The sequence below is a fragment of the Megascapheus bottae genome, chromosome 27 (genome assembly GCF_031878675.1).
Source record: "Megascapheus bottae isolate mThoBot1 chromosome 27, mThoBot2.hap1, whole genome shotgun sequence".
Lineage (NCBI taxonomy): Eukaryota > Metazoa > Chordata > Mammalia > Rodentia > Geomyidae > Megascapheus > Megascapheus bottae.
In genome coordinates, this window is record NC_143535.1 from 16878098 (window position 1) to 16895011 (window position 16914).

A 16914-nucleotide genomic window follows, 5' to 3' on the forward strand; every position below is an offset into this window, starting at 1 on the left:
TTTCCTTGAGGAAATAAAATCCTGAGGTTTCCCTGGGCACACTAAAACCTAGTACACTCCTAAGACCAGAAAGATAGGCCAACAAAACCCAGATTTTGTTGTTTGTCTCTTTCACACACAGACAGGGTGGAGGATATTAAGCGAGTGTGGAGGCCCAGACCTCTCAGCTTGAAACGAGCCTCACACCTAGCACCCTTTGCAATCTTACAGAAAGGGTCTGATGTTTAACATGTTAGCTAATACTCTTTAGATAATTCTTAGAGACTCACAAATGCTGTTATGTTCTATTACCAGATTCTTCATCTGCTTTCAGTGGGCATTTTCCATTCCCTGAGATCTTTCTTCACTCACTACTACTCCAATTCTAGTTTTCCTCTGCAATCAAATTAATTATAAACCTAAAATGAGGCCCGGTGCTGGTAGTTCACACCTGTAATCCAAGTTACTCAGATATGAAGATCATGGTTCAAAGCCAGCCTGGGGCAGAAAAGTACATGAGACTTTCTATCTCCAATTACCCAACAACAACAACAACAAAATATGGAAATGGATGTATGGCTCAAATGGTTGAGCTCCTACCTTGAGCTAACTTAGCCTAGTAAGAGTACAAGATCCTGAGTTCAAGCTCCAGTAATGGCACCAAAGTTTTGTTGTTCTTTTTTTTAACATCAAAAAATAAATAAATAACGATTTCCTACATAAGGCCAGGATAGCTCTGGACTTATTTAGGATGCTTTCCTCACATTCAAACAGCAAGTCTCACGATAACTAATTTACCACAGTCAAGCATGAGGCCATTCCATCACACTTTTGAGAGAGGCCATTTCTGGTTTTATAATTGGAAAGACCTGCCAAGAACAGGCCAGGAAAATTTCCTGGATGCCAGGCCACTAGACAAGAGTTTCCAGAAACTCCAAATCACCATAGCTCCCTTCCCCCACATATGGAAAAGATCCAAAAATGTAAGTTTCCTACCATGCTTGGAAATGACCCCTTAGGACAGAATGTTTCTATTTGCTTCCCTCCCTTAAAAAATGAAATGTTAAAATAAAAATCAAAGCTATTCACAAGCACAGTATTTTGAGAGACTGGAGACCAGTAAGAGATATCTCCCAACTGCCACCAAAAAGAAAGAATGTGCTCTTTCGTCTCTGGGGGGCATGGTATAGCATTTCTGGTGACCCAGCCTACAGATGCCTGAAGACAGGCCACTTGGGTAGGGGAGAGAATGCCTACCTGTGTAGCCAGCCAAGGCAGCAGCAGGAATGACAGGCTTGTCCTTGTTGAGGTCAGCGCGGTCACGCACATAGTCCTTGAAGGTGCCCTTGGGCTTGTGGTTGGGCAGGGCAGAAGGGTAGTCTTCGGAGTCGAAGCTGTCATAGGACGGAACGCGCTGCAGGCTGTTGAAAGATGACTGGCTGCTCCAGGACTGGGTTAGGCGGTCACAACTATCGTAGCTCTCTATGCTCTCAAAGGAGTCCTGGCCCCCGAGCTTTCCTGGAGATAAAGGAGGAGAGGTCGGAAGAGGACAGGGGAGAAGAGATTGGGGAAAAAAACAACTGTAAAAACCCTCTTATGGAGGAAGAGATCGCTAACCAGATCTGCAGGATGGAAGGAAGAAGGAAAGGGGCCCAGGGACATAGAAGCTTCAGAGGCCATCAGATTCCTCTGGGGAAAGGGGCTAGGCTGCAATCAGAAAGACCCACTGCCACTCTGCTGCCTGAATCAGAGCTCTTGGTATAGGCACTCAGGTTCAAAGGCTGCTCAAAGCTGCCAGCAAGACAAGGCAGTATTTAGGACCTCAAGAATTCTAAAGCCAGAAGGAACAGGTAATACTATCCAAAAAGAAATGTACTCATTACCTGAATTATAAAATGGTAACCCCTCTCTGTACATCACCTTTACAGTAAAATCCAAAACTTAATAACTGAAAATCACACCTGTTATGGATTTCTGGCTTAATGTATTAAACCCAATGAGTTGATGAACACATCAGAGCAAGGACAGACTGAATTCTTTCCCCAACCCAAGTCAATCAGATGATTTCAAAAAGGGTCAATTTAGCGACAGATTTTGATCATAAGAAGAAACCACAGTTCCACTAGGCTTCCTTGACTTTGGAACAAACACATTGTATTTAACATTCTGCCATGTATCATTTCAAATGAAATATGTATTTTTTCCTTTAGACCTTCTCAAATATGAAAGGAAGTTATTACATGTTTTTTTCTAATACATATTTTTAATGCTCTCTTTTTTAACTCAAAGGCCTTATTATCGTCTCAAAGCATATTGTGCACTTGAAATTCATACTTTACTGGGAAAGAATCAACTGTTCAAAACAGAAAAACAAAGAAGGAAAAACAAAAGCAAACAAGCCAGGGGCCTGTGGCTCACACCTGTAATCCTTACTACTCAGTAGGCTGATATCTAAGGATTGAGGTTTGAAGCCAGCCTGGACAATTAGGAACCAAAAAGCTGGAAGTGGGATCTATGGTTCAGCTGGTAGAGCACCAACCTGAAGTGAAAAAGCTAAGGGACAGCACCCAGGCTCTGAGTTCACACTCGAATACAAATAGATATATGCACAAAAATACTGCTGAAATAGTTAAGGCTCATAGTGTCAGAAATCCTCAGTGTGTGAGTTGCTTAAGGCATTCTTAACTGACCCCAAGATCATGCAAGTTCATTAATTTCCCAAACCAGGTTATACAAAGCTGTAATGATTACACAATGGCTCTTGGAGAAATTTCCACTACCAAAAGACATCTTTTTAAGTAACAGTTTTTAAACAGAAGCTAATTAAAAAAAAAAAAATTCAGAGGAGGACAAATGCATCTAAGAGCTAAAAAGGATCCTAAGAATCTGTTTTAAAATCTATGATCAGATACTTTTCAAGCAACCTAAGGCTAATTACAGAAGATTAGATGGTCATCTCAATTCAACACTTGTAAATGGGGGGAAAAAAGCACATGACAAATGTCTATGTAGAAAGACCCACAAATCAATTATTAGTTTGTTCAGGACAGCCCTACCAATAAATTCTAAATCCCAGAATATGTATGTGTAAACTACTAGGTGTAGTCTATCCTACATACCAATAGGTATTATTTAAAAACATAAACTTTAAACATAAGTAGGCATGAAATCAAAATTAAATACATAATACCAGGCACCAGTGTCTCATGGCTATAATCCTCACTACTCAGGAGGCTGAGATCTTAGTATCCCAGTTCAAAGCCAGCCTGGAAGAAAATTCTGAGAGATAATTATCTCCAATTAACCAGCTAAAAGAAAAAAAAATTAAAGCAGGAAGTGAAGGTGTGATTCAGACCTTGAAAAGTTAAGTAACAGCAAGAGGCCCTGAATTCAATCTCCATTACTGGCACCAAAATAAAAACAAAAACATAGGAAAAGATGCTGCTCCCCCAAATTTCTTTTTGAATGCCAGATGAAATATATTTAAGACAAATGTACTTCTTGCATCGATGCTGTAAATTTTCTGCACCTCCTAGTCTGTCCTGTTCTGCTTACACTAGAAAGGTGGCACGGTGGCACTGTCTGTCTCATCTTATTCCTCCCTTTCTCCAGATAACCCTTGGAAGGCAAATCAAAGAGCTTCATGGCATGGTTGATCCCGCCTACATACAGTGTTCTATCTTCACCCTTTTTATTGCTATTAAAAATGAAGGACTTGTCCTTTTCAGAAAGTCCCATCAAGTGACTCAGGAAAACACCCCACAAGCAGAATGTCATGTCTTTGTTCAGAGGAACAGAAATTTTCCTGGGATCTTAGAAAAAGGTATTTGTTTATACTAGCTACTGAAGTCAAGGGTCATTAAATTTCTCTGTGAGATAAACACACTAAAGTCTAAAAAAAAAAAAAAAAAAGAGGAATATACTACCAGCACGTCAATCTGTAGGAGCTGTCAATGCTTATATCTCCTCAAATGATTTGTATCTTTGTTGATTTTTTTTTTAATTTTTGTTTTTAGTTCAAGGTCTCACTAGGTAAGCCAGGCTGTCCTTAAATTTGCTACATACCCAGGCTATCTCCTGCAATTCTTCTGCTTTAGTCTCCCAAATGCTAGTATTACAGGCACGTGCCACTAAGCTTGCTTCTACCAGCAATTTGTATATTTGAAAGTGAGCAGATCTGAATTTCCCCAAACAAGACAGTTGTAGAGTAAAGGAGTCCCAATAATCAAGCAATTTCAGCTAGCCAGACCCTTTCTCTGGCAATCTTTCAAACATCAGCAAACACAACTGGATGAGAAGTGCAGTTTATAGTAGAGAGGCAGCTTTCATTTTAGCTCCATTTTACAATCCCAAAGCTAGAGACCTCCACATGTGGGTATTTTCTCCAACAATGGGTTAAATCCATTAGACACTCAGTTCTGCTACTGTGCTCATGCGTGGAATCCAGGGTCCTACAAGATGTCCACTGAGCAGCTTTTCTAAGAAACGCCTGGGCAAGATTCTTCTAAAGCTATCAGATTCCACCAAACAGATCTCAGAGCACTCAGAACAGTAGACTGGTTGGCCCACAGTAACCCAAGGAAAAGAATAACACCAAGACAGACCTTGGAGTCCAAGAGGGACATAGAAGCACTTTGTTTATTACAATGAAGTATAGGAATACATGATCATTAACAGGTAGCTAACAGTAATGCTTTCAGTCTAGACCCAATCATACCCTCTCCAATTCAATCCACCTTGGTATCAGTCTTGTTTCTAGCGCTTCCAACTTGCATAAAGTATTCTTCCTTAAAAGTTTTGGTGGCCTGAAGCTTGAAGGGTAGGAAAGTAGATTCAGGGAAGAATACTTTATGTCCCATAGTAAAGATCACTTGGGGGTTAATAATCATTAATTTGGTTTTGAAAGCATTGGGGAGTGGGGACCCAAACCAACAAGCCAGAGCAAAGAAGGAAAAGAGGCAATTGTATAAATGTGATACTGGAAGTTATTTTAAAACAATGTGACAATAGATCTACCTAATGTACAACAAGAACTGAACCCCAAACCCACAACTCAATCTCAATACATATATGCAGAGAAAGCCTGACCAGAAAGTTCCTCTGATACCTTGACCTGCTTGAGAAGAAACACTCATACTTACTACTTGGGTGCATGTATTTAAATAGACATGTATCCAAAAATAAAAGACAGAAAGAGGAAGGTAAATCTGGTCCCGCCCATCCCCTTTGGACTGAAACAAATTCCCTGGGGCCCTAAGAAGGGCCATTATGGGTTGTGATTTTCAGGGACTTTCCCTGTGCAGGGCCTGGTGGTATATATCCCTGTGCAAAGCATGCTGGGAGAAAACATAAGCCTGAATACTGTAAGAAGATGATTCACTCAAGCAAAAGCATCTTTGGCTTTCTGCAAAATAAATGGGCACAAAATGGATATGAGACAGTCAGCTACCAAGCAGAAACAGCAAACTGAGGGGGCCCAAATGACTAAAGGAAAACTTGTCTCAGGTTTCTCCTTGTTCTTCTTCCTATTTATGATTCTTTCCCATTTATCCATGAGAAAAGTCATAATGTTTACCTTTCCAGAAATTAGCTAGCTCTTCCCAGATAAACAAGCCATTCCTTATAATGAACTACACTTTTCTCAGAAACAAGATGGTCAGAACACACTATGAGGTAGACGATGCTAGATCTTATTTTACCTTTTGTTTTGTTTTGTTTTATGTCAGCCAGCTCTATTTTGAAACATTTACTTCACTGCCAATGAATGTTTTATCGTTTTTGTAATAGCTATGTCAACAGGAGTATCTGCTTTTGAAAGGTTCTGGCCACCTCTTTCCCTGGTCTTTTACCTAAATACACACCTTCACCACACTGTTGACTAATGATCCCAAATAAATCATTGGTTAACCATCCAGTATCTTCCCAAACCAAAGTCATCACAGGAGACTAAGGTCCCAGACTGAGCAGCTGGGGTCACTCCAGCGGTCACTCCAGGTTCTACAATCTCACCCAGGAGTATTCTGGGAGGACTACCAGGATATACACAGATGCTAGATTTCCCCCATTTTTCTTCTGTCCTGTCCTCCTCAGGCAAAATCCTAAGAAAATCCAGTATACTTTTTAAAACTGACCAGATTCAATGAGATTTATTGTTCAGGTAAAACATTCTACCCCAGTAAGATATTTGATTATTTGTTCAAGTCTGCCAACTTTGAGACTTGAATAAATTTCACACTGTGCCTAGAATTCTCTCCACATGCTGAATATGGCTGAAGCACCATGGTCTTATAAGCTAGATATTCTTGGATGAGAAGGTTGAAACTGAAGATGGCATAGAGCTAACATGTAAGCAAAATAAAAAAGGAAGGATGTGAGAGAACTCGTAAAAGTATGTAATCCTCATAAACCCAAGAGCATTTTTTAGAGAAGAGATTTGACCTACCACGACTGGTCCTCCCCATACACATATTGTCCGGGGTTAAAACTTCTTGCTTGATGGCAAAGTAGTCTGTCTGCAAGGTGTCTGTCTGGAGAGGGTCCCGGAGAATGACTGAGGGATAATCATTCTCATACTTGAGAGACAGAAGTTCCTCTGAGCTAATGGGATGGAGTGTCTGGTAAGACTCAGTGATGAAACTGGGTTCTGAGAATTCCGAAGGAGGAACACACTGAGCATGCTCAATACCATAGCCTGCAAAAAGAATAGTGGTCATTGTAGAGAGGAGAGACTTGGACCTAAAACAAGCAATTCTTTACCATCCACAATAGCCCCACCAGTGTGAAATGAGCCGGCTACCTGAGAGACAGAGGGAAAACACTTTAGTCTTTGGCTATTACTTTGATCCACTATCATGGTCCTTGATAAGATATTTATTTCCCTTTTCTGACTTAATTTCCTCACTTAAAAAAAACACAGATGATTCCAGTCTTTCCCAGAGCATTGTGACAGAGCTCTAATGATAGTGTTTATGGAAAAAAATGCCAACATCACTGACATCTGATGAACTCTTGATAGACAGTGGCTAATAGTATTGTTGTTACTGGAATTAAAATGTTAATAAAGAAGCTAAAATGAAAACAAGTCTGTTTGGGATTACTTTTGAAAACAAAGCCAAAGATAAGAATATCCCTACACTATCTCTTCCAATGGTCACCTCTCTAGTGTACTGGAGTTAGGTTTTATTACTTTTGTGCATGTGTATGCTGATACTGTGGCTTGAATTCAGGGCAGCGGGCCTGTCCTTTAGCTTTTTCACTCAAGGCTAGTGCTCCACTACTGGAGCCACTCCTTCACTTCTGACTTTTTGGTTGTTATCTGAAGGTAAGAGTCTCACAGACTTTCCTGCCTGAGCTAGCCTCAGATTCATCCTCAAATCTCAGCTTCCCACGTAGCTAGAATTATAGGCATGATCCATTGGCATAGTTAGGCTCTAATTGTAAAAGGGGTAAGATTTTTTTGTAGTAAAATGTAAAGCTACATAGAAGACATTTAAGGACTTCAGAAGAAATGCTATCATATCTAATAAAGTAAAAGAAAAATAACAGAGGCCCAGATCAAATCCTACTCCAGCCTTCTGATGGCTGCTATAGTATGCAAGATCAAGATAAGATCCAAGGTTTTAGGGGGTCAAGTTGCATTCCAGCCCTCTGACTTTCCTGTTGAAGATTTATCAGAGTGAAGCAAGAGTGGCGCAGAAATGTTCAGGTTAACAAGGCCTGCATAGAAGTTGAACACGTGTGCTCGGTGAGAATTAATAAAGATAAATCCCAAAGAAGAGCCTCCAGTAAAGAAAATGTTATTCCATAGAATTACTATGAAAGACACTGAGATCCATCCATTGAGATGAATGTGGAGGGGGGGGGGATTTACAGTGAGCCAAGAGAAGTTTGAAAATATAACTTACTAATGAAGTAATCCGAGGTATAACGAGATTCTGGATAAGTAGGGTTGACTCCATTAACTTGGTAAGGTTTCACATCCTCTGTAAAGAGACAGTAGCAAATGAACTGAAGTCAGTATGAACACACAAGGAATACTTGGCCTGGAAGGATCTTGGAATCATGGGCCCCAATGATCTCAACCCTTTTTTTCTCTAAGAAATCTGCAAATTCGGTGTCTGAGTTGCTCCTGACTGGGGCCTTGTCTCTGAATGAGATCACAAATATAGCCAAGTTGACTGTTTCAGTAGCTACAAAATGGGATGCAATATCTTGGAAAGTGAATCCATGAGTAATTGCTAAGGGCAGGGGCAGGAGGGGGAGGGAGATGGGGGAAGACATTCTGCCTAGTATTTGATGTGCTTTTTTCTGCTCTCTGGGTATATTCACATTAGAGATTAGGATCAAAGGCTTGATGAGGTCTTGGGAGATTACCAAGAATCAACACCCAGCATGTAAAGTGATTGATCCAAACACTTCAGAAATACTTTCCAATCTTTAGGCAGATAGATTTGCATATCCTCTACTTCTAACTGATGTCTGATTTTTGCACTATGCTTTTCCCCAATTGCTTTTACAATTCAAGTTCAGGGCCAGACACAAAGCAAGATATTAGTAAAGTAACACCAGTTGGTAAACCTTGGGGGCATATTTACCCAAACAGCAACATAACCAAGCTGCCCAGGTGCCTTTCCCTAAGAATCAGAAAGGAACAGAGATGGAAGGGTAACTTCGGATAGAATTGTTTTCCCCTGGACCAGGAGTATGGCCTAGTGGTAGAGTGCTTGCCTAGCATGCATGAAGCCCTGGGTTCGATTCCTCGGTACCACATACCAGAAGTGGTACTGTAGCTCCAGTGGTAAAGCTCTAACCCTGAGAAAGCCCAAGGACAGTGCCCAGGCCCTGAATTCAAGCCCCAGGTCTGGCACCAAAAAAAATAATAATAAATTAATAAATAAGAGAAAGAAAGAAATGTTTTCTCCTGAGCCATACAGAGCTCAGCTTGGGATCCAGTGTTTATTCTGGAATCCAGCATATGGGATAGCCTCTGAGTCATATAAACTGACTCCATTTCACTGTAAAAAAAAAAAGAAGAAGAAGAAGAAGAAAAAGAAAAGAAAAACAGATAGAAAGCAAGTATGTTGGTTTGGGGCTTTCCTCAGGTATTTGATAGCTTGCTCAGAGCAAGGGTTGATGGGAAGACAAGTTTATACCTGCACAAAACAAAACAAAAAGAAAAAGAAAAATAGTTCTGGGTTGAGATAAAATGATTAAACTTTGCTTTAGCAGCTTATCAGATTATAACATCCCCTGTACCTTTAGCCTTCAACCCCACCCAAAACAGCTATGTTCTTTGGGTGCAGTATTGTTTTGGATTAATTACTGAACAGAGGCTGTGCCCTTGGTGCAAATATCTTGCTCCCTCTCTTCAAGTATGTGAATCTGAACAGGTACGGATTTTACTTCCTTTCATGGGTGAACACTGAGAAGGGTGGTCTTACTTTTGTGAGCAAACATACTCCCTTACATTATAATTCACTTAAACTCCCTTCTACTGTTTTCTTTGTGGAAAGTAAGTTGGACGTGTTTTAGAGTCAAAAACTCCCACAATATCACCAGAATATAATACAGGGCAGGAAGGATATTAAGAAAGAGACATTAAATGACAAAGAAATTCAAGGAAATAAATGACGATAACTAAGAAAAATCAGCTAAACCAAGCCTCATTTTACAAACAAGTACTCCTTGCCCTGCCTATTTCACAGGATTTCTTTTTTTTTTTTTGCATCTTTTTAAAATTGTTAGTATAAAGGTGATGTATACAGAAGTCTTACAGTGACCTAAGTCAGGTAAAGAATTCTTTTCTTTTGAAACAATGTGACCCCCTTCCCTCACAGGGCTATTTTGAGAATCCGAAGAGCAAATGTATTGTAAAGCACTCAGATATCGCAGGGTAACTGTGTGGTGCCCAACAGAGGGAAATATTATAGTGGTAGAATATGTCTAGGTTGCATGGTCTGGTGCAATCAGCTAGTATGTTTAGAAGTCAGCAGATAGATGAGACCCATGACGAGCCTGCCATAGCTTTTCCTCTGTACACAAGCCACTCGTGTCAACACCTAGGAGTGGATGATGCGGGTGCAGTTACACCGGGAACACGCCCATAGACTGGGGAGGCCTGAGCCGCCTGCCAGTCCCAGGAAGATTCACCTAGTTCATCACTGTGTTCATTTAGTTTTCACTGTCATTGAGAAAGGCAGCCCCTGCTGTGGCCAGAGGAATCAAAGATCAGTCTGTCTTGGAGCACCACAGTGTAGACAATATTCTTCAACTGAGGAAGGTTATTGTATGGAATCCAAGTGCTAATCCTGAGCTTTCTGCCCATCTCCCTTCCCCACCCTCCCCCTCACCCCCTCACCTCCCCTGTCTGAGCCAGGCCTGGAGAAGCTGACCACAGGAAAAGGGTGGGCCCGGGTTACCGAGGGCAGAGGGCTTCTAGGCTTACAGTCAGCTGCAGGGCAACTGCTGACTGCTGGTAACTGAAATTTATTTTAAGAAGAAATGTAGAAAAATAAGCGCCAAAACACCCAAGTGTACCGCCTGCTGCTGTTTCTATACTCAGGCAGGACTGTGGGACGTGAGTCACTTGGTCCAAAAAGGTTGGAGCAGGCCGGTAGGGAAGGCCTTGTCATTACAAGGTTGCAACACCACGTCCTTGTGTGACCTCAGTTTCCGCTCCAGATGGAAAAGAGATTCTGCGCTGCAGTACCTCCCGTCCAGTTTAGTGGGCAGAGAAGTCTCACATATTAATAAGCTCTGAGTTGCTAAGCTTCTCCCTGCCTATAGCCAGATAGTTCGTGGCCATAGGTCAAGGGAGTGTCTATCCTATTGCCAGGGGTGATATGGAACAGGGGACAATCGAATAAATGCACAGATGCAAGAACTCAGGTTAGATCACAAGAAACTACAAGAGTATAATCAACCGTGCTAAAAACTAAAAAAACACAAAAAACTGAAACCCTATTACAAAGAAGAAAAGGGAGGCCAAAAGACACGGAACATCATTGCTTGCCAAGCATTATGCTACCCATATCCCCACCAACCATCAATGATGAAGCCCTCTCTCCCCCTCCCCCACCCACCCACTGATCGGTACCCCTTCCAACCTGACAGCAACACCAACCCTTCCCTCCTTCCCTTCCCTTCCCTTCCCTTCCCTTCCCTTCCCTTCCCTTCCCTTCCTCCTCTTCCCCAGCATTTTCACACTTTTACCTTTCTGAAGAATCTCTAGATGTTCCCATAAGATGTCACCAACAAAGTCTGGAGCCAGCTCCAGGAAGCAGTCTTTACCCAGGCCACATAAGGCAGCTCCGCTCATACAGAACTTCTGGAAATCCACACCCTTCAGGCTGAACTCATTCACAGCCCACATCACCCAATCTCGAACGTGGGTTTCAGTCCACTGCCGGGGATCTAAGGACAGACACCAAACAAAGGGGCTGAGCATCAGACTCAGAAGAAAACACAGAAGACCTGAATGTCACTGAAGACCCTACCAGCACCACAGAACTGGAGAGCAGCAGCCTGAGACTACTGATGTAGGTTCTTCACTCTCGGCACCCCACCTTTTCTATTTTGACATCACGGAGGAGCAAGAATCTGCCAAAACGCAACTAGAATCTGCCAAAACGCAACGTAAGAATAGTCCCTGCCCTCCATTTAGACAAACATTTCCATGAACCTCCTGTCTCTTTGCCTTATGTCCATTAGACATTCTTAAAAGCCTTAGATAAGGGAAGATAGCTTAATAGCAGTAATAACAAAACAATGATTTCTACAGACTGCACATGCCTCTCTCAGCTCTCAACCCTTAGGTATGCTTAGGGAACATTAGTCCCAATTATTTTTATCTTAGCCAATTGTGTGCAGTAATAACTGTAGTAATTAGCAATGATAAGTCATTCGAATGGTACCAGATAATGACATTATTAGGTGCCTGTATCATACTAAATATTCTACAAGCCTTTTTCATCTAAGAGGCCCTGCTTTGAGAAGCATTGTAGCACATACAACATATAATCTTCACGTGTGACCTGAGTTTCTGCACACCACACCCACAACTGACACTTAAAAGCTCAAATGACAACAGCTTTCAGTGCCAGAAATATCACCAATGTGCCAAGAATAGTTATGTAAACCCAGCAGACTGAGATGCTAGAAAATCCAGTGGTTCGAAGTCACTTTATTATGCCTTGTGATTTTCCAAGGATGTTTAGTATTGCTGTTTACCAAAGATTGCAGTAAATGTGGAGGCATGGGTAAGGTATATGGATACATTCATGAAATATATTCAATATTCACAGAATCTACCTAAAGCTTAGATTTGACTAGGTTGGAATCTGCTCCTCTAGCAGTAAAAGAGGCCTGATTTAAAGGTAGTCTTACATTTTCCCTGCTCTCCACTGTCCATTAAATGTTCTTAGTGAAATCTTCCACCTACGTCTCCTTTCTGACAAATTCAGACCCCTTCCATCTTTCAGTAAATGCTTTCATGTAACAAAACAGAAAGAACAAACACATCTGTACCCAAAAAAGACCAATTAGTAAATTCCAAGAAATATAGTTCACTGAGTACATCCTATAGTAGACCAGAGGGACCCCAAAACAAAGTTTCCCAATTTTTTTCTACAGCTTGTAAGCATTTGAGAAGTCTAAAAAAATACAGATGTACTGGTGTCAATGGCTCACCACTAGAATACTATTTACTCAGGAGACTGAGACCTCAGGATTGCAATTCAAAGCCAGCCCAAGCAGCAAAGTCCATGATAATCTTATCTTCAATTAACTACCAAAAAGCTGGAAGTAGAGCTGTGACTCAAGGAGTAGTGTTAGCCTTGAGAGAAATAGCTAAGAGACAGCACCCAGGCCCTGAGTTCAAGTTCTAGTATCAGCATACACACAAAAAGAATAGTACAGATGCCACCAAAGGTTAAGATTTAATTGGTATGGCTGAAGGGATCTAAATATGTAAACAAGCTTAGAAACTATTGTCCTAAAAGCAAGATGGCAGTGACAATCCTAGAAGATGGTGGACCAGTAGTCTACTAATCCATTCTGACTGACATCTGTAACAACCCATGGTTGGTGATTTACATGTGGTTAGTCTAACATCTGCCTTACTCCAGGTCTGCAAAGGAGCCTGCTTGAAGAATTGTGTTCAGTGTCTTTTTTTCCCAACTATAACAACATACCTTTGGGGATTCCCAGTCGCTGCTGCTCTTTTGTGAAACCACTGAATGTAGCTTTTAATGCTTGAGACATCATCTCTTTGCTGCTGGGAGTTAATAGTGGAACATCTGCGCATTCCATGTCTGTAAAGGGAAAAAAGAAGTATATGAATAACTGAAATTAAGTGGTAATTAACTGCTTGTAAAACTTAAGATATGGATAGACTGAAGATGGCAACTGAAAAATTAGCAAGCACATTCTCATCAGAGCAGATAAAATTTAAAATTTCAAGACAATCTATAGGAAGAAGGAAGAAGGAGAAAGAGGGGGAAGAAGGAGAAGGAGAAGGAGAAGGAGGAGGAGGAGAAGGAGGAGGAGGAGGAGAAGGAGGAGGAGGAGGAGGAGGAGGAGAAGAAGAAGATGAGGAGGAGGAGGAGGAGGAAGAGGAAGAAGGGAAGGAAGGAAGGAAGGAAGGAAGGAAGGAAGGAAGGAAGGAAGGAAGGAAGGACATATTTTTAGTTCAGTTTCCTTTGAAAAATAATCTTTATGTGCAAAGAATCAGTGAAAGAAACAAATAAGACCAAAATGGCCTCTAAATACCTGATTTTTTTCCAGAAATTTTGTCACTCGAAAAGCCTATTGATATAGGCTCAAATACAATGTCAACAAAAGCTTCATAGGAGAAGTACAAGATGTGCATGGATATATGAACAGATATTCCTATGCCTCTGGAGGAACCAAGAAAAGCCTCTCTTAAGGAAGAGAGGTATCCAGTCTACACAGAGCATAAGAAGGAAAGAACATTCTAAACCAGTGGTCCCCAAATATGGCACCCAGAAAAGCTACCTTGACATCACCTAGAAATGATCCAATTCCTGACCAACTCAATTAATGGTCATGTGATTTCAGTCCAGAAATCTGGATTTTAGAACAGAACAAAGGTGATCCCGATAGGCACTAAAGTTAGGAGACCACAATCTTAGACAAAGAGAACAGACTAAATAAAAAGCAGTGCAATGTAATGCAGGGAGGGAGTCATTAGAGACATATCAAAGGGGATATATTTGTGATTTTATCATTTTATTCTAAATAAAACAGAAAGTCATTGAGAGTTGAATGTAAAGGAACGGCCCAATCATGGTATGTTTTATAGAGCAGTTTAGGAAATGTTCTGTAAAGAGCAGATTAAGAGATGTATAAGCAGAAGAACTCTTAAGAAACTGGTGCTTTTGACTCATAAAGTCAAAATACTGATAAACAGGCAAGCTTGACACACATGCAGGAGGTAAAACTCCATGCAACTTGATTCATTTGTTGACAAGTAGGCAGTAAAGAATAAGGCCTCAAAAGAATGTCAACCAGCCAATATGTCATCATTAGCTGGACGATCCTTGTATTTTTTTGTGTCCAGCCCTCCTTGAACTTGAAGACTATGGTCACAATATAGGAAGGTGCCTGTGGCTGAATTCAGACATCTTTGGAATTCACATCAGAGTCAATCTCTCTCAAAGAGCTCATCACTTCATGAAAACTTCTGGCAGTGATGCACTTTGCTGCTGTGAATATTAGAAGCCTGACTCTTCTGTGTATTGGGTGTTGAAAGTGACTTAGGAAATGGTTGAGTACAGGCCAGACTACTACAGAAGTTCTGCCAGTAGCCATTCTTAAACTTTTGCTAGTTAAAAAAAAAACCTTCAATGTACATCATATTGGTTGAAATGTTATGGAAACACAGAAGGAAAAAATAGATGACAATTGATGACTTCAAAAAAAATAAAGGATTCTATTTTACATCAGTTAATTCAGCCATTCACAAAGCAATGTATGTTCACAATGAATCTTGATCTGTGTGATAACTTCAACATCTTTCCACCCACCCTTTCCCTTATTTTACTCAGTTCTGTGGCATATACAAAATTATTGCCTGCATTATACTCATTTGCCACATTCATTCTTCTACCCCCTCTCCTGTTGACCCACCCACCCCCTCTCAAGTATCCATTTCCTCATAGTCATTTTGTTGGGCTTCAACATAAAAAGTTCAACCCACAGAGTAAAATTAAGAAAAGTGAAAGAAGGGGTGGGATGGGATGGGTGGGGGAGAATGGTAAAAGGGCACTGACCAAGAGGCAGTGTATTCATCAACAGCTCTGTTGAATGACAACTCCTCTGTACAACTACCTCAAGAAAATAAAACTATCTTAAAAATAAATTAATAAAAGCAGCAAAAATATTGCCCCCGCATGTCAAAATGGATGGAAGTGAGCTGGCACAAAAGAAGGGCAGTCTGTGCCTTCCCTCCTGCTTGCTTCCAGCCATGCTGTCAAGAAAAGGCCCATAATCCCCCAGCTCCCGCCCAGGAAGAACAGAAGGGCTCACTGTAGCTTCTGTCCTGAGCCCTGCCTGGTCATAGGGCATCTGAAGCACCAGTAAGTAGTAAATTTGGATTGCCCCCCAGGACATGGCCAAAAGAAATCTGATGGAAAAAGGATCATGACTCCAGGAAGGTTGACAAAATAATGGAAAATCCCAGATTGTAAGGGATTTAAAAAAAAAATGAGGGGGGGGTGTTGATTACATAATATCCAGTTCTTCAAAACAATGGAATAATCATCAAATGAGTCACTTATGAAACACATTATGCTTCCAGTTTGTCCCCATTCTACCAGTCCAAGAACAGCTAAATGGCAGGTCCAGAAATGTCTCCTCTGTAAAGTAGAAGTCAATTTTCCTTTTTGTTCACTAGGGAGTGTTGGTTCTGAGAAGGGGAAATTGCAGCATCCCCAGCACCTAGCACAAGTCAATCAACAAATATTTTGTCAATTAAGTTTTTCAAAATCTGAATCCTATCATTCCCATCCAACATAAACTGATGCACTTGAGCTGTGTAGATTTTGTTCAGTGTGTGTGTGTGTGTGTGTGTGTGTGTGTGTGTGTGTGTGATTCCCCTTCATTAGATTTATGAACTTGATGAAAGGACTTAACTGGTGGCGGAAATTGGCCAGAGCAACACGTGGAAAAATGTGAACCAGGCCTAATGAAGAGGCAGTAGTCCTGTTGAAAACTGAAATTGAAGAATGAGAACCGTCTGGGAGACCTAAACATGAAAACATAGGCAATAGGATGCCAGTTTCAGGTGAAGGCTAAGGATGATGGCTGAAAGCCTCAGTCTGCTTCCTCTCTCTCCTCATACTCAGTTAGGCTGGTCTTGTCAGGAGTGTGGAACAGATTCTTCTCCAAACAAGTTTCTACTTCCCACTGGGGAAGCCAGCACTTCCGGCTTGTTCTCTCAGAGGGAAACAGCTGGGATTACTTTTTCCTATGCACCACAGTGCCATTTCCAATAGTCTAGCCCATCTACAGGCAGCTACAGCTCCATAGAGGCCCATAGGTGATTGCTGGGTGCTTCCATCTCATTGTGGAAGATTTGATGGCTGAAGCCCAAGAGAGAGAGCTCACAACCCAGATGATGGAAAGCATTTCCACACATTTGAGACATATCATTGCCCTGGGAGTCAAAGGACACAATAAGGAAAGTCAAAAGCTAAGCACCCATTTTTTTTCTTTCTTTCTTTTGGGTTTGAACTTGGGGTCTTGTGTTCTTGCTTTGCTTTTTCTACTCTATGCTTACCACTAGAGACACACCTCTCCTGCCTTTTTACTGATCAACTGGAGATAAGAGTCTCTAGAATCTGTTTGTTCTGTCTGACTTCAGGCGGAGTTCCTCAGAGCTCAGCCTCCTGAGTAGCTAGGATTACAGGGGAAAAA

At 41.2% G+C, this 16914-nt stretch overlaps 1 protein-coding gene across 1 annotated transcript in view; it reads right to left on the bottom strand.

Annotated features, from left to right (window-relative positions):
- The window catches only part of Ets1 (ETS proto-oncogene 1, transcription factor), a 70158-nt gene that overhangs the window by 19833 nt on the left and 33411 nt on the right, over positions 1 to 16914 (bottom strand). Inside the window, exons 2-6 of the mRNA XM_090319701.1 lie at positions 13170 to 13289; positions 11191 to 11391; positions 7884 to 7961; positions 6422 to 6670; positions 1237 to 1497 (exon numbers count right to left, since the gene is read on the bottom strand). Of these exons, the coding sequence (XP_090175827.1) occupies positions 1237 to 1497; positions 6422 to 6670; positions 7884 to 7961; positions 11191 to 11391; positions 13170 to 13289 (909 nt within the window). The remainder of the gene's footprint in view (positions 1 to 1236; positions 1498 to 6421; positions 6671 to 7883; positions 7962 to 11190; positions 11392 to 13169; positions 13290 to 16914) is intronic.